General features: G+C 43.4%; 3 protein-coding genes across 3 annotated transcripts in view; 2 read left to right on the forward strand and 1 right to left on the reverse strand.

Moving 5' to 3' along the window:
• The first annotated feature begins 1,685 nt into the window (after nucleotides 1-1,685).
• On the forward strand, nucleotides 1,686-6,561 carry asb15a (ankyrin repeat and SOCS box containing 15a). The gene is made up of 9 exons (XM_031856956.1): nucleotides 1,686-1,758; nucleotides 1,859-1,924; nucleotides 2,081-2,212; nucleotides 2,423-2,581; nucleotides 2,707-2,952; nucleotides 3,061-3,232; nucleotides 3,756-4,299; nucleotides 5,192-5,345; nucleotides 6,216-6,561. Exons 1-9 carry the CDS (start codon nucleotides 1,686-1,688, stop codon nucleotides 6,371-6,373), a joined length of 1,704 nt encoding a protein of 567 aa, XP_031712816.1. The 3' UTR covers nucleotides 6,374-6,561.
• Nucleotides 6,562-9,362: 2,801 nt separating this feature from the next.
• Nucleotides 9,363-13,245, forward strand: lmod2a (leiomodin 2 (cardiac) a). The gene is made up of 3 exons (XM_031856969.1): nucleotides 9,363-9,647; nucleotides 11,279-12,508; nucleotides 13,225-13,245. Exons 1-3 carry the CDS (start codon nucleotides 9,363-9,365, stop codon nucleotides 13,243-13,245), a joined length of 1,536 nt encoding a protein of 511 aa, XP_031712829.1.
• Nucleotides 13,246-17,331: 4,086 nt separating this feature from the next.
• Nucleotides 17,332-18,307, reverse strand: part of wasla (WASP like actin nucleation promoting factor a) — a 41,601-nt gene continuing 40,625 nt past the window's right edge. The window contains exon 5 of the mRNA XM_031856981.1: nucleotides 17,332-18,307. The gene's annotated coding sequence lies outside the window, so the exon portion shown is untranslated.

The following is an 18,307-nucleotide window of genomic DNA, read 5'->3' on the forward strand; positions in this document are numbered from 1 at the left end:
GGATTTTGAAAGAAAATGTAAGATTATGTCACATGTTCTGTAAAGTTATTTCTCCACAGTCAAAGAAAAGGAAATAAATGCTTTTCTTGCAGCACTAATTTAATTTCTAAAATGATATCGTATGTTATTGAGCGTTAGTGTTCCGTATTAAAGAGACAAAAACATGCAGAACTGTTTGGGTTGAAAGTGAAAAGTCTCAATCAGACCGTCAACATGCACAAAGGGGTCGGAGATCAGCAGCAGATGGAGAAAAGGTCAAGAGTCGTTTCACCCTTGAAGCCTCCACATTTCTGCAGCAGGTCCTCGCCGACTTGTCTCACGGCGGATCGTAATGACTCAATAAATATTCATACAACAGACCGCTTCATTATTGTTTGTTATTAGCTGTGGAGTCACATTACACTCCATTAGGTGCTGTGGAACCGGCCTGCATGTTAAATACACTGGAACAGGTGACGCCTATAAATAGCCTGGTGGAGTGTGTGTGTGTGTGTGTGTGTGTGTGTGACGGAGCAGTTCAGCCATGAAGCAAACACTTTGCTGCTGCTGCTGCTGCTTCGTCCTATGACTCAACACTGACACATTCTATCAGGTGAGAATCCTTCCATGCAGGTTTTATTATGTTACAGGTGGATTTTGCAACTTTTCCTGCACAGAATACAGTAAAGTTTGTACGGTTGTGTACTTGCTCGGGTGACTGGTCAGCCGAGGTTGTATCCGATCAACAGTACGGAGGTCAGGGGTCAAAGTGCTCCGAAAGTAGAGCTGACGGGGAAAACAGTTCAGAGCTCTGGCAAAGTAAATTCATGCAGAAGTGTTGGGTCAAGTCAAGAGTCTCTTGACCTGAACAAACTGTGTGAAGTTAGTTTGGTTCACAATTAGCTGATAATTACTCTTTAAGCAAGAAGATTTTTAGTCTGAGGATTATTTTAGAAGGATTCAATGTTACTAAAAGGCCCAGCACCTCTTCCACATAAGAGCAGGACAGCAGACTGCATTTGAGTAATGTTATAGTCGTTCCGTATCTCTCTGTGGTTTTATGCCTCTTTGTTGTAGTTTTATGTCACATTGAAATTTTTGGTCTTTTCTGGTTATTTTTTTGTCTTTGGGTGTTTTGCCGCTTTTTGTAAACATTTTGAGTCCGACTTCAGTTTGAGTCTCTTTGCACTTACTTTGTATCTCATTATAGTCATTTTGTGTCTCTTTGTGGTTGTTTTGTATCTCTTCGTTGTCATTTAGTGGTTGTTTTGAGAGTCTTTGTTGTTACTTTGCATTTCTTTTTGTTGTTTTGTGTCTCTTTGTGGTCACTTTGAGTCTCTTCCTGGTTGCTTCGTGTCTCTTTGAATTACGTTTTGTGAGTGAAGGCCAGGGCGGCCCCTGACACTTTTGGCCCTTAGGCACTTTCAGTAATCCCTACTGCTTGTGGTGTTTGAAGTATTTGGAGTAGAGCTTTAGGATTTGGTTTTCCCGTGCTTTTTTTTCAAGAAAATACATGACATGAAATGGGAGGTCATGGAATTCTGATTCTCAAAGGCAACAATTTCATGTTTTTGTCTTTCATCACAGTAAGCTGAATATATTTGAGTTTTGGACCTTTGGTCGAACAGAAAATTACATTTCATTTAGGAACTGAAGTCGTGTGACGTTGTGACGTTGTGTGTCTGCACCTGTGTGATGTCAGAAGGATGGATGCAGCTGAAGACCTGGTTGAAGACCAACTTCTGCACTACAACGTTCAGATGAGCATCCAGGAGTCGTGTCAGCGGGAACGTCTAATGGTATCTGAGAGGTACAGCAACATGAAACAATTTCACATTAAATATCGTAACGTTTGACATGTCGCATATTTCCAAAAAAGTACCTTCATCTCCCCTTTGTCTGTTTAGGAGTGAAGCTCTGAAGCTCACGGGGGCCATCAAAAAAGGTAACAAGGTCAAATTCTGGTGTCAGATACGAAAAATACAGACACTTCCTTATGTTTTCAGTTCTGTCTTCAGTATTTGGTCCCATCTCAGGGAAAGTCTGCAGGATTTCTTAACACAATAATAGAGGAATGACTCAACTGAAACTGTCCCTGCAGGCGACATGTTGGCACTGCAGAAGCTCTGTGATTTCCCAGCAGCCTTCAGTCAGGTGGATGAGCGCGGCTGGTATCCTCTGCACAGGGCGGCGGTCCAACCTCTGGTCCTGGTCCTGCAGACGGTGCTGTACGGTGGGTAAGAGGTCCGCTTTTTTATTTCCCATGATGTGAAGAGAACAGAGCGCTTGATGTTGATGCAGGTTTTAACTGGACGTTAAGAATGTAATCAGATATAAACCAACCTGATGTGATAAAATCGTCAGTAAACAACTATCAGGTAGTTTGAGTCCCTTTACAGCAGAATTCAGTGAAATAAAGTTGAACTTTTATTGTGTGTTTCAGCGTCTTTCCGTCTGACTCTGGAGGAAAAGACTCCGGAGGGTGAGAGCCTCCTGACGTTAGCAGTGAGAGCTGGTTTTGTGGAAAACGTGAAGATGCTGTTGGACCACGGAGCGTCTCCTCACACGACCAACAGCAAGAACGAATCCCCTCTGCTATTAGGTCAGACTTCCATACAATCAGACTTCTTTTTATAACCGGAGGAGTCGCCCCCTTTAGGTACATCCTGTCCTTCACAGCAGACAAACGTTCAGTCCATCCTCACCTTCAGTTCCTCCTCTCTGCAGCAGTCCGAGGCGGATCTTATCAGATGGTTTCCGGTCTAATAGCCGGAGGAGCTCGGGTGGAGCAGGCGTGTCTGAAGAAGTGGACGGCCGTGCACGAGGCCTCCAGAGCCGGCTGCGTTCGAGTCATGGAGCTCCTGTTGCAGAACGGAGGTCAGGTCTCGGAGGCAGACCAGTATGGAGTGACTCCTCTGGGCATCGCTGCGGAGTACAGCCACTCTGAAGTCCTGGAGCTCCTCATCAAACACGGTGAACCGCTAACGCCCCCTGATTTCATTTCAGTGTTTTGAAACCAGTTTTAAAAGTCCCGCTCTTGCTCCGAAATGATTTTGTTTCCGTTTTTACATTTAAAAAAAGGTGCTGATGTAAACGCCCAGGCGCCAAATGGTGACAGCGTCCTGTACGACGCTGCAGGTTCGGGGAACCCAGACTGTATCGACGTCCTGCTGCAGCACGGAGCGAATCCCAACATCCACAACCTGAGCTCCCAGCTGCCCATCCACCACGCCGCTTACGAAGGACACTACCTGTGAGTGGGTCGATGTTCCAGAACCGTTGACGCAGCGATCAGCAAAGCTTGTTCGTCAAGACAAAAGAGCCAAGCTCCAAAGCTGAGATGACAGAGTTGTTGTGCATTGAACTGCACCAAACGCAGGAAAGATGGATGAAAAATGTTCATTAATGTGAGGGGATGACATGACTCCGATTATGGATTAAGGCCCTTAAAAGGACGGGGTTGGGTCCCAATGGCCCTAAAGGCAGAGCAAGTCTGTCACCCATGGTGTCTGGTATGTTTCTGTCTGCTAACATGAGCTAGCTAGGTAATGAGTAAATTAACGCTGTGAATGAGTTATATCAACGATAACCAGACCAATATAATTTAGTTTAGCTAAGGTCACAGCCTAACTAACTAGTCATCACACTTGCTGTCTCTAGTCCACCATTAGTACTCCGCAAGACCTGGAAACGTACTTGCAAGTTCAGACTGGCCATGCAGGTTAGTTTCTGATGCTTTAGTTCTTCTATAATGATCTACTCTTTTTCTCCGTCAGAGCTTTGAGGATTTTGATCCCGATCACCACCAGACGAGCCCTGCGTCTGTCCGGCCACAGCCCCGTCCACTCTGCCGCTAACGGAGGCCACACCCACTGCCTGGAGCTGCTGCTGCAGAAAGGCTTCGACGTCAACGCGCAGTTAGCCCCTCACGTCTCTGACAACTACGGAGACATGAGGAGAAGCCCGCTGTACTTTGCCGTCTCCAACGGGGACGCGACCTGCACCGAGATTCTGCTGAAGTCGGGGGCCGAACCCGACCTGGACCCGCTGCGCTGCCTCCTGGTGGCGGTCAGGTCGGGGCGCTACGAGATCGTCAAGCTGCTGCTGGCGGCCAAAGCGGACGTGAACGGTTACTTCAGGATGGTGAGCGACACGGTGTTTCCCACGGCGCTGCAGTACTGCCTGAAGGACGAGGTGATGATGAGGCTGCTGCTCAACAACGGCTACGACGCCGAGAAGTGTTTCCGCTGTAACCACGGCGAGGACTGGGACGACCTGAGCGAGTCCGATTACTCACAAGATCAGGAGGAAAAAGTTGCAGTGAGTTGTTGTCTTTGCCGTAGAAGTAAAATGATGTTTCAGAGTACGAAACGTTGAAGCGCAATAGAATGTTAAGATCTCGCACCCGGCATGTCAATATGTCATTTTTTCAACAACATCAGTGAGAGATAACAGCAGCTTTCTGGAATAGTTGTTCTGAAATATCAGAGAGAAGTAAATCGAAAAAGACTACAACATGCATTAGAGAGTAAGTTACAATATCATTTTGTTAATTTGTCAGCAGAGTATTGTGAAAGAGGCCATTCAAATGGAGGGAAAAGCTCACCGGTCCCAATTCAAACGTCTACACCCCACGTCTTGAAAAACTCAACTGAAGGACAAACTTATACAAGAACAACAATAATCCTGCACAGCAAAGTAACTCAAGAGAAGTTAATGTTAGTTATGACTCGCTGTAGCTTTCATTATGTAATATAAAACTAATTTATCCCGCTTTTCAATTTGTTTAAAATACGCCAGTACGTTGCTCGCTTGATCCATACATTGGTTATCATAAAACAATGATAATTAACATACAACCGCCTGGATTCGAATTTGATCAACTGCTACCAAACTCCACTTTGATCAATAAATATGTCTGAAAGCTTATTCTTGTCTTTGGAAACAGCAGCTTAGACAGAAATAATCGTCACTGAGGGTCTGCTTGTTGCTTTTTCAGGAAATTTCAATCTTCATGAGCGAAACACATTTTTTCAAAATAAATAATTTTTTCCAATATGTGCAAAAAATCTTCAAGCTGAAATAAAAGTGCACGTAGCCATAATTTGTGTGATATATTTCTAAAATAGAATTATTTTTATTTATTTAATATTTAATATATTAGTTGTAAATTGAATAACCAACTGATTCCAATAAATGTTTTTGTCATCAGTTCTGTGACTTCGTCAGCGTCTCCTGTCTGGTGAACCTGGTGGGCCGAGTCGTGTCGATCCTCCTCGAATACGTCGGTCCGGTTTCCCTCTGCGGCAAACTGACAAAGATCCTGGAGGAACACAAGGAGTGGCCTCACATTCACAGGAGCACGCGTGAGTTAACGGTGTGGTGAAGTCCCGCCCCTTCCGTTGGACCACCGCCGGACTTTATTTCATAAAAAATACAAACGGTCGTCAACGGCGAGGGACAAATCATTTTTGATACAATTTAAATAGTGTTTAATGAATAACACATGGGATGTTTGTCCATTTAAAAGATAATTTTGCAAGTCAAGAAAGTTGCATTTGTGAAGACACACCTGAAAGTAGCGTATGTGACGTCTCTCTCTGAAGCTACGATGCTTCGATGTTTCGTACCAGGAAGTACTCTCACCAACAACCGGTCTTGCCGCCTCTTTTCTTTTAAAGGCTGATAAAAAGAGTCACTTGATAAAACAAATCAGGTAAGAGAGCGTTACATGTATGCAAGGATATAGCTAAGCTAGCTAGCCAGCTAGCCAAGGTAACGACCATGTTGGTGACGTACGTTTTGCGAGACGAGAGATGTAGTTCAATGAGCGGCTTCACACGATAAACTGCGACAGGAAATTAGGTCAGAAAAGTTAGTAAGTATACTTGAAGTTAGAAATAAAGACACGTCTCTAATATAAGCCTGCTTTATAAATGTCCCGGCAACTATTTACACATTTTCAGTGAGAAGTAAATAAACTTATAAAATTATATTTTGAATTGACAAACTTGTGTAATTCATGGCACATTTCAAACAGTGTCAGGAAATGATTTCTCTCTCGTTGTTAATTGGCGAACATATTTTTTCCAAAATAAAATCCCATGGGGGCGGGACTTAGTCTCTATAAAGCTGCCATGACACATCAAAACCAGGAGACGTAGCTCCTCTTATTGTGTCATTTATCCAAATATCCAGATAAACGTGTCCAAACTGCTGCTCTCTGTGATCTCCAGGTAACCCTCGCTCTCTGTCTCACCTGAGCAGAGTGGTGATCAGGAAACACCTGAGCTGCAGCGCTCTGATGTCCGTCCAGCTGCCCAACCGGCTGAAGGACTACCTGCTGTTCAAAGACAACGACCTGTACCCCAAACTCATCTGTGGGGAGGACTGAGGGGACGTCTGTCTTATCTACCGAGTCTTAAATGTCAGTAGTGACATCTGGTTTATGTAACGGGGCCTGGATTTATTACTCCCACTTACAGGACCAGATCTCTAATCAACTGTATGTTTATTTTTATCTTCACGTTGTTTCAAAATGGCATTATTACTAGCATTATTATGATTGTTACTATTAACCCTTAAATAGCTACAGGTAACTATTGATCAGTCACTTCATCAAGTGTTAGAGGACAGAACCTCTTAGCTGTGACTCTGTTTGTGGAAACTGTAACAGAGCAGCTGATGTTCAGACCATTAAATAACCAAAAAGAACATCAAGAACCTAACTACTGTAAATTCTCAAATAAAAGCCGACATCTTAATGTCACAGGATCAAAAAAACTAGCTCCTTTTTTTTTTTCACATCAGTAAAAATAACTGAGATGATGGCAGAGGAAAATGCCAAATAGATGGTGTCCCCTTCTAAGACCAATCCATGTGTTGATTGTGGAATCAGTTCACTGGATACATCCAGCAGTTTGACCTGCTGTGATCACCAACCTCAATAACATCCATACTTAAATACATACATGAATGTGCAACCAAATAAGTCAATTCATCCAGTAGTTGCAGAGAGATTTCAGTCTGGACTAAAGTTGTAGGTATTGTGTTGACATGGCCATCTAGTGGCCATTAGAGGAACTGCAACTGAGCAAACTTCCAGCTGTAGCGCTGAACATCAACACACACAAAGTGACCACATTGAGGACGTGTGAGCTGCTTCCTCTGGCTGACAGACAGTGAAAGCAGATCGACTCTAATTTTAACCTCCTGACCTGCAGGAACAACCACAACAACAACGTGGCTCCACATTCTGGCGGGTCACCCGAGAACCTGATAACAGACAAAAGGCTTGAACGACCTCCAAACTGTTGACACCACCGGCAGGCCGGGTCAGCTCTGAGGCAGCTGTAAAAAATAAATAAATAAAATAGAACAGCAGGTGTGTTAATGTGATAAAACAAAGCAAAGCACGAAGAGATTAAAGTGAGACAATGAAACAAGAGGTGTGTAACATAGCGCGGGATTTTCAGGTGACATAACACTCCATTCAGTAGCCCCACTGCAGACATGTTCCTGTCTGTTTGGATTCAATTGAACTCAAGTTAAAGCCTTAATTTAAATGTTTGCCCACTTGTGGGCAGCAGAACGAGCTGTACTTGCTGCAGCCAGTTGCTCCCATGAATTCTGCTACATTTTTGTTTTGATTTGTTTTGTTCGTGTTGACTATCGGAGCAGTAACGGCATATGACAGAATATATTCATCAACATCTGTGGAGAAAGCGTGGGGGATTAAGAGCAGCCAGACACGACACCAAACTGCCCCAGGGAGGACAGGGAGGAGAGCCCATATGGAAGCTAAGCTAACCCAGCTAGGACCTGAGGCTACTCCACTACCCAGCATGCTCCTGGCTGTCTGAAGCCCGGTCGCAGAAAAATCAGATGAATGAAAGCAGCGGCAGGTCGGTGACTGTTGAGCCCCCATCTTCACAGAGACCTGGATCCATGGTGGTCCAGGATCAAGCTGCACTTGACGGGCGGACATCAGGACAGAGAGCAGGGCTCTGGTGGCCCAGAGGAGGAGGACTCCGTTTAATTCATGATGCTTGGTGCTCAAACAGTCAGAGTTGATGGACAATGTTTTTAATGTGAAGACGTCGGCCATATTATCTGACCAGAGAGTACCGGTTCAAACGGTCACATTTACAGCCGCTGTGGGATGAGAGCGGTGTCATGTCACTGAGTCTTTTCACTTCGGACGTGTAACACGAGTCGACTTCCAAAGCATCTTGTTAAACATGAATCAGTGATGGACGCATGTCTTTACTGAGCTCTGTTGGCTGTCTTGGAAACCAAACAACAGGCCACCAGCCCTCCAACAAGAATCATAAACAACACAAAACTGAAGGTCAGTCCTCCACGTCCATACACGTGTTACTCATGTGACATAGAGTACTGGAGTGGACACAATAATGACAACATCTTACGCTCTGATGAGTGCGATGTTTAGTTTGTTTACGCTTTATAATGAAATACAAAAAGGCAAACTGTATGACAGAAGGGCTGGCAGTAGCAGTGTGGACGCTAAACATCCGAGAAAACCTGCATTCTCTCTCGTGTCCACCAGGGGGCGACTCCTCTGGTTGTATAGAAGTCTTATCCACAGCCCTTTCTTCAAATCCCGACGCTCTTCCTGGAGATCAGTGTTTACGAGTTATTTTGAAGTTACGTTATAATGTTTGTTTTCCGTTCTTATGTCACGTTGTTTATGTGATTATTTTAGGTTTATTTTAAGCCCAAACATGATGTTTCTTCTAAACCTAACTAAGTGGCTTTGTTGCCACTTAGTGGAGTGTTATGCATTTGAAAGGCTCTGATGGCTCAGTGTGCACTGCCATGAAGTGGGTTTGTTCTGGTGTAAACAGCACCAGGCTTCACCTTCTCTGGACTGCACATAATCCCACCATCCTCGGGGAGAACAAGTGTTTCCTTGACAGCAACACACAACCACGTCGTGTTTCTGAGTCACGACGCGTAACGCCGCAGAGCTTCATCTCCGATGTCTCCCCACGGCGTTTTGTTCCCCTTCGATTCTTTTGGAGGCGCGAGTCGCTGATGAGCTCTCCCACAGGCCACTCAGAGGGCTCGCATTCCTGCTGTAAGCCTATCTCATGGACCCCCTAACCCTAACCCTAAAAAAAGACAGGGTCGATCAGCGGGCCCCCTCCCCTCTCTCCCCGTCAGGCCCCTCTGGCAGCTGGGACCAGTAGGTGAACGAGGACTCTCTCCGACTCGCCATTCAGACCTGAAGGAACCTGATGGAGGACAAGTCAACGCGGAGACTCGAGCAGGAAAACAACTGAGGGAAGATTTCATCAAGTGCACAAGGAGATAAAAGTACAAGAAGAGGTTTCAGAGAGTCCTACAACCAGCGCAGAACCATGAGTACTTTTGGGTACCGCCGGGAGCCGAAGAAGTCCGAGGAGGTGGACGAAGACGAGCTGCTGGCCACTCTGTCCTCCGAGGAGCTCCAGGAGCTGGAGAGGGAGCTGGCCGACCTGGACGACAATGTCCCCATCGGCCTGAGGCAGAAAGACCAGACCGCAAAGACCCCGACGGGGAGCTTCGACCGGGACGCTCTGCTGAAATACTGGGAGGACGAGAACAAGAAGCTGCTGGAGGACGAGAGGACGGAGGACGAGAGGACGGAGTCCAACGGCGGACAGGTGAGACATCGGTCCTCTGTCTGCTGGTTTAACACATCGAGGCTGGGTCGAACCAACGAGGATTCATTTAATACAAGATTAGTTTCACAAAACTAGGTTTAATATGAGTATATCAGGTTTAAATCAATTAAAAACTATGACTTGCCCAAATTGAAATCAATAAACTTGCATGCTGTCTGGACTAAGTAAGTAGGCTGTACAAAAGGAGGGGGACTTTAACTCATATATATTGTAAAGGTAATATTCAACTGTAAAGTTCTGGTGCAACATGAATTAAATTGAAGGTTTGAAGTAAAAAAGAAATTTTAAATTCGATCTTTCTTCATTTTAATCTCGTATTAAAGTTAGGTGCAACTCTTTGTTGGTGTGAAACATGCCTAACATGACCATAACTGCCTGTTTTAACTATCAAAGGATCATTTCCCATGATGCTTTTCACAACATCCATGTTTGTTTAACATCTTGGTTCGATTTAGAAAAAAACCCAACAGATCTCACCTGCAGCCGACTCTCAGCAGCAGCAAGAGCAGATTTAAAACGTCACCAATCAATAATCTGTAAATGTTGCATGTGATGCATTCTTATATCATTCTTAGTTTCAGGTGATTATACGCCAATGAAAACATGAATATTGTATTCAATTTCTGCCAATAAATACTCCTAAAACACTGGACCTTTCAGCACAATAGTAGTAAATATACAAAGTACTCATCATGCAGAATGATATATTTTATTATTGGATTATAATAATTGGTTCATTAATGTGAACGTCACTTTAATGTTGCAGCGGTTAAAGGTGGAGCTAATTTGACCTTTTATATTATATCAGTCATTTATATATTTACATTATATACTGCCGGCTGTCTGAATTCCTAAAAATATATAATAATTTATAAATTGATTGTATTTTGAGTTTATAATCTGAAATCTGCAAAGTAGCAATAAATCGAACAGAGCTCATATTTTACAGTATAATCTTTATTTATTTTCTAATTGTCTTAAATGAGAAAACAGATTCAGATTCAGCTTGGGATTAAAGGAGCAGTTCAACTATGAAGATCAGTTTACTCTTTGTGGTTCGTGTTTAGTGTCTTCAGTGAAAATCTCAGTTTGGAGACTATGAAGCTATATGCAGGTGTGGAGTTCAGATCAGTCCAGTTGCATTGTGGGAAACATAGGAACCAGTGTTTCTTGGGGCTAAAAGGTAGAATACATAAGCCTCAATTCTTTCTAAACTATAATTTCTAAAAATACTAGACCACTGGAGTACACATTCAATGCTAGAAATAAAGTACTTCTGAGTCATACTTGGGCATATTTGGCCAAAAATCAATTGCGGTTTTGATATCAAGCCTTTTTAAGTGTCCTTACATGTTTGTTTCCTTTTGTTAAATTCTACATACATGTTTATCGTGTGTTCAAACATAAACCCACTGGTATGATGAATATAATTAGTGTCACATGAGTCCAGTTTAAACGTGTTGGTGGAAAGCAGTCTAAAAATATAGACTTTCAGAGAAATGCCAGCTTTAATGACCGTCTGCCAGCGTTAGAGAGGGTGCCTAATTAAATGCCGGCGTCTGGAGAATGTCACGGTTCGAGCAAATTTTCTGTTCCGTTATCATGTGCAGGAAATACGCCCAGATAACAGCAGAGGGGAACGAGCGACAGTGACCACCGGCGACACCGGCAAGACTCTGGACGGCGACAGGAAGAAGATTTCACAAAAGGGGAAGAAAGCGAGTATTCTCGCGAAGGAAGATGAGGCGGAAAAGAAAGACGAGTGTAAGAAGGAGGCTCCGATGAGGAGTAAATGTCCTCAGAAGAAAAGTCTGTCGAAGGGCTCAAAGAGCGAACCGAGGAGGACCGAAACCACAGACCAAAACCTGAACCCAACCACCGACAGAGCGAGCGGGAACCCGACCGTCGTCGCCGAAACTCTGGAGCGGATCCTGTGCGACGACCCTGGCGTGAGCGAAGTCAACCTGAACAACATTGAGGACATTTCCCAGGAGACCTTGCTATGCTTCGCCAAGGCCCTGCGCGCAAACACTCATGTCCACGTCTTCAGCCTCGCCAACACCCACGCCGATGACCGCGTGGCCCTCGCCGTGTCCCAGATGCTCAGCGAGAACCGCTTCGTCAGGAACCTGAACATCGAGTCCAACTTCGTGTCCGGTCAGGGCATCCTGGCGCTGCTGGCAGCGCTGCAGCACAACAGGACGCTGGTGGAGCTGCGCTTTCACAACCAGAGGCACATGTGCGGGGGTAAGGTGGAGATGGAGATGGTCCAGCTGCTGAGGGAAAACACCACCCTGCTCAAGCTCGGCTACCAGTTCGACCTCCCGGGCCCGAGGATGACAGCGACCAGCATCCTGACGCGCAACCAGGACCAAGAGCGACAGCGGAGGCTCCGACAGAACAAGGAGCAGAGTCCTCCAGAGGTGTCGGGACAAGGTCCTGGTTCATCTGCAGTAAACAGACCCCCAAAGAAGACGTCGCAATCTTCTAAGACTGTTGAGAACCAGAAAAGACACCCTCCTCCTCCTCTGTCTTTAGACCCGCCGACGAGGAAGATCTCCGAAATGGTCAAACGGCACGAAGGCTTGAACACGACGAAGACTCAGTTAAACCAAAGAAAGACAAAGTCAAAGAAGCTCAAGAACGGCGCCAACGAGAAGGAGAGCGCAGATATTCTCAAAGACCTGAAGAACGCCTTAAAGCCGTCGCTCCAGAAGAGACGAGACGAACCTTCGAGCCTTCCTCCGCCAACGCCGTCACCGCAGATGTCGAGCCGCGACGACCTGATGGCGGCGATCCGCGAGAGCAGCATCGGGTCCTTAAAAAGGGTAAGACTTCCTGTGAGGCTGTCACTGACAGATCTTACTTTGAAGGAATTTTGTTTAGTCTAAGTGAAAGACATAATTTAGCCTCCAAAGTCTGTTAGGCCCCCTCAGTGGGGGTACGAACCAAGTTCTGCCGAGTGAAGTCGATGCGGAAGTGTCTTAAAACTTGCATTCCCTCTAATGTCCAGCAGGGGGCGACTCCTCTGGTTGTATAGAAGTCTATGAGAAAATGACTCTACTTCTCTCTTGATTTATTACCTCAGTAAACATTGTAAACATGAGTTTATGGTCTCAATCTCTAGTTTCAAGTCTTCTTCAATACAGCATGATGTTCATTTAGTACATTATGGTCCATTTAGAGTCAAACAGACCATAAAGCAGGGGATGCTTTAGGGCGGAGCTACACGGTGATTGACATCACTCCTCCTCAGTCCTAATATGGTCACTTCCGTTACTGTGGTTGTGGGGAAAAAAGATGGTGACGGCCAAATTGACAAACTCATGGCTTCATAACATCAGTCCACAAACTAATGGGTGACGTCACGATGACTACATCGCCTTTTCCTAACTTTTCCTAAGATATACAAAACGTATGATATCCGGGGACATTTTGTCACTGTTATTCAATGCAGCATCATATGTAGTTAAAGTATGTCTCCAGCATAACTGTGTTTTTTAGGTTATTTGTGTGTGCAGTAACTTTAACAGGTGTGTGATGTTTGTCGTTTCAGGTGGCTCTGTCACAGGCCTGAACTCACCTGAACTCTTCTCACTTTGTATTGAAACATTTCATTATTATTTCACACTAAAATGTCACTTTTTAAACAGCACCCTATTGAACTCGTCACATGTCGTAGCAGCAGACTGCCTTTCTGTCCGTTTCAGACGTTGTTGTATTTTGTTACCGTGTGAAACCGACTGTGAAGACCGATGTGTGGAGAAATAAAGTTTATGTTGTGACTCGGTCTACACGTGTGTGAAAAAGGTTCTCCAGCAGTCTTTCATTTTAACACAAGTGTCTTTTCTTCAGTGACTCAGGATCAGAATAACGTTCTTTAAGATGTCTTTAAGATCATGGTAAATTAAAGCTACAATGAGCTATTGTTGCCTTCAAATCCTCCTGGGACATTTCTACATTTTCCCCTTTTTTATTTTCCGTCCGGTTTCTTCAAAACTACTGGCGAGCTTTTTGTGAAGCATGCCACACCTTGCAAAGTTTGGTTGGTAATTATGTCACGTTGTTTGTGACTTTCCACAGTTTTTGATATCAAAACAGTTCGTCGTATATTTAGTCAGTGTATATATCAGTTTTGTTTTTCTTTTGTCCAAAAAGTCGGCTTTCTTGGGATTCATTTTTTTATTTATTTGTCTTGGTTATACTTGTTAAAAACAAAAACAATGTATTTAAAAAGATCAGTTTTCAAAGCTGGACGCCGATTGATGGAAAAGCAGCAGCTTCCTAAATGTAGTTGAGGTGCAGGATGGAGGCTTGTTACTGCCTTCAAATGGAAGTATCTTTGCTATGTCTCTGAGCTTAACTCAGCTTCCAGAGTGTTTTTCATATACATATATATATATATATACACATACATATACACACACACACACACACACACACACACACATACATACTACATACATACATACACGTTGAGATACAGACAGGAAGTGAGGAGGAAGCCTCCGACATGCATGCAGGTGGTGTTTCCCCTGCCTATCAGGGCAGAACGTTTCTTACCTACGAAATCTTAAATCGGTGGTTTTGCTCAGAGCGACTCTTCTCGTAACACACGACATGTCTTGCAGACATTGTTACAGTTCAGCGGCTTCACGTGTTGGTGACCTGAGAGGAGGATCAGCTCTGTGTGTTCTGTAATAAAAGACAGCTCACAGAGGGATTCAACTTTAAGACGGACGGAGCTGTTACGTGAGCCGACTGCAGCAGCTGCAGCTTATACTGTCCATCAACACACACACACACACACACACACACACACACACACACACACACACACGATTTGTTCATTACAGTGTAAATGACAGATGATTATTTGGTTTTACATTAAAGCAAACTGCAGGTTTCATAAAATCAAAAGTAAAAAAACAAACCTCTGCTACAACAGGATACTTCGGAAACTAATGAGCTACATGTCGGCTGAGCTGTGCATTAAATTAATGCTGACACACCATAAATAAATCAAAGCATAGCTGAGTCTGACATCTTTCAGCTCAGTCCGACAGTGTAGAGCTGAGCCTGACAAGGCAGAAATGGAATAGGAGTAGAACGGTCATTAAACTGTTTTCCGTGTTCATCTGACTCGTAAAATGGCAAAAATGGCAAAAATGGCGGTTGTTGGACCGTTGGACCCGGCCTGCTGTTTAGCTCATTTTCTGTTACGATGTAGCATTAAAACATGGTGGAATTAGCAAGCTCGCTAGCTAGCCAGCTTGCTAATTCCACGATATTTAAATGCTACACTGGTTACAGAAAACGAGCCGAACAAAGCTCGTCTGGTTAGCAATGTGCTTTACTACGCTGTGACAAGAATGTGTGTTTTAAGCATTGAGTCGTTAAATTAAACTCTGTTATTCTGTCTCAATAAGCTTAACGTTTCTACTCCACAGCTTGTTTTATTAGTTACTGCACAACCTCGCCTCAGTGAGTCAGCGACTTTCCGTGTCTCCGTTTAGTTTAAATGGAAGTTAGTCCGCTACAACGGTCGCAATGGCAAACGCTACACATAAAAATGGCCGCCGCTCTGACCATTCAGCGACATTGATTTGAATGGGAATGTCCATCACACTCCTGAGGATAAACCACGGATACTTTATACAACTGAAAACCGGAGCTTGAGATCGAGTCTAATCTGTCCGATGAGGACGGCTTGTTGGCGCATTCGCCCCCCAAAAAAATGTAACTTCTGGTGTTCTGCGCAGTCGTGTGAAACAGGCCTGATGATGTGAGTTTTATTTTATTTTTTTATGTTCATGCAATGTAATTACAGCCCAGTGGTATATAGTACAACTGTTCCACATACAACTATAGAATGGTATAGTACACTTTGGAGGTACTTTGAGTATTTCCACTTTATGCTACTCTATAATGTAACTGAAGCTGTCAGATAAATGTAGTGGAGTACAGTTACATTGCAGATTTAAATTATTAATACAAAATATATTGAAATACATTATGTAAAATTATACATTAAACTATCCAACAGTATATAAAATAACTCCACCTTTATAGCTGCAACATTAATGCCTCACTAATTATAATCCAATAACAAATATATAGATTATTCTGAAATCAACCACTCTGCATAATGAGTACTTTTGGTACTTTAAGTATATTTTGATGCTAATACTTTGGTACTTTTACTGAAGTAAAGGATCCGGTTTCTTCTTCCATCACTAATGAGACTGTAAAGTAAGTTCATACAGTCTGTGAATGCTACAAACAGAGATCAGTACAGTGTGATCTGATATCAGCTGGCAGAGAAATACATCTGTATATGAATCAGTTTCTAATCCAGTCTGCTTAAAACACACACACACACATACACACACACACACACACACACACACAAAACAGCTGTTCAAAGTAAATATGGACTCCCCTCAGGGAGCCCTGAGAGACGCTGTGACCTCCTCATTACATCGCTTCGCATCTTTAATAAAGCGTTACGTTTTACCTGGTTACCGATACATGTACATTAAAATCATCCCACTTATTTTAAATGATTGTATTCAAGTATTGTGTAGGTTTCTTTTGCACAATATCTTTTTCTTTAAACTGGTACAACCCAAAGAGTTCAGAGTACTAACGCCACTGAGCTTCATCCTCTGGGGACCATGAACGTCTGTCTTCTCCCAAAACAATCAAGCAAAGAATTCACAGCAGCTTTAATATGAATAGCATCACTTACCGGTTTCACAAACGTACCCGTTACCTTCCACACAGACAGACTACCTGTGATGTTCTAGAGTCTGTCATCAGCTTCTACATTGACCTTCTTCCTCTTTCCTTCAATTGTAACTATTGGAACCGAGATAAAGAGACACACTAAATGTTTTATTTACATGTGAAATAGTTTTGGCCCCAAATGAAGAATGAAATGATTCAAACGTCCACAGAGTCACGTGACCGTAAAGAGTCCTGTTGAAACTTCATCAGTTTCATGATTGAACTCTAGATATTGAGTGAGTTTCTGATTGAAGAGGTTTAATTAAAACACGGTGGTACAGCGTGTTGTTCTCCATGTACTAAACTAAACAACATCTGTTAGTAAAGAGAACGACAAAATAAAAGCATCGGACTGATCTTATGGCAGCAGATTACATCATCGTCTCCTCTGAAGCAGAACTTTGACAAAGAACGAGACACAAATTTCTCTGTAAATATTAACATTTATTTAAGTATACAATTTAGTATTCTCATTGCCCCTCCCCCCCCACCCACCCCCTTTTCACAGGTTCAGTATCTCGGCTTCTCGATGCAGCATTAAAGCCTCGTTGGAGGACGTTAAAAACTCTTAACACGAACAGTTAAAACGAGCGTGGGGTTATTTCTCTTCACAGGCATCGCCAAACCCACAAGCTGCTTGCAAATGCCACATTTGGTTTATTATTATTTGCTCTTTTTAAAAACGTATTATTCTTCACGACGAGGCATTTACAGTCGCGTTGCATAAAATTATATTTTGTTAACTGGAAGAGGATGAATTATATTTTTTATCTTTTAATGTTTTAGTTCTTTTGCATGACGTGAAATTTGTTTTGAAATACCGTCCGGAGCGCCGTTTGGATGTTTGCCCTCCTGCAGAAAAAGTAACGGAATGACGTCACAACAAAAACAACCAACCAGACGTTAAGAACAAAACTTCTATCATTTCACAAATGCCACAGTGTGTGTGTGTGTGTGTGTGTGTGTGTGTGTGTGTGTGTGTGTGCGTACGTTACCCTGCGCAGAACATGTTTCTGTATCAAGCCAAAGAGGGCGAAACGTCCTCCGCCATGTTTGTAGTCCTGTTTTTTTAAAGGTCGACATATTAACCCTTTAGCTTCTTAAAAGGGTCACGGTCACAGTAACCTGCTCGAGACGACATGAAAACGACTCGACAAATGCACACCTGAAAAAACACAAAACGTAACTATCATATAAACTGTGTGCAAATAAACGGCTTTTAACGTCATTAATAAAAAACGTAAAGTTGAAAATCCACACGAGGCGACCGAGCCGCCGCATTTTTGGTCAAAAAAAGGGTTCATGAGGAAAAATAACACGACTAAACTTACAATTTATTAGGAAACTCGGAGGTACGAAAAGAAGCACGGTAAGAAAAATAGTGTTATATCGCGTTTTTAAACCGACCGCTGTCAGAACACAAAGAGGATCCTGCCTGTTTGGTCGCACCTTTACGTCTCCCTCTGCAGTCTCCTTCACGAGGAACGAAAACAAGAAATGAACACAAAACAACAACGAGCCCACGAAGACTCCAGTTCAGACTCCTAGTGTTTGATACCGTGAATAATGAAATGTGGCCCCGGGCGTCTGTCTCCACACTGTGCTGATGGCGGCGTTAAGTGCTTTCTAATGACGGGATGAGAGGAGTCTTTAACGGTGAGGATGTGTGACGAACTTTACAGATTTAACAGATGAGGTATTGCACGGATTAATTACAACAAATCATAAAAAAAAAAGCAAAAAAAGGGCAAAAATAAATATACAGCCAATTCATACAACATTTACATTGCAATGTTAGTCGGATGCTGGAAGATTTTTAGAGGATATTTTAGTGTCAGCAGAAGGTGCGG

Source organism: Anarrhichthys ocellatus, unplaced genomic scaffold (assembly GCF_004355925.1).
Source record: "Anarrhichthys ocellatus isolate YVR2014 unplaced genomic scaffold, GSC_Weel_1.0 scaffold2, whole genome shotgun sequence".
Lineage (NCBI taxonomy): Eukaryota > Metazoa > Chordata > Actinopteri > Perciformes > Anarhichadidae > Anarrhichthys > Anarrhichthys ocellatus.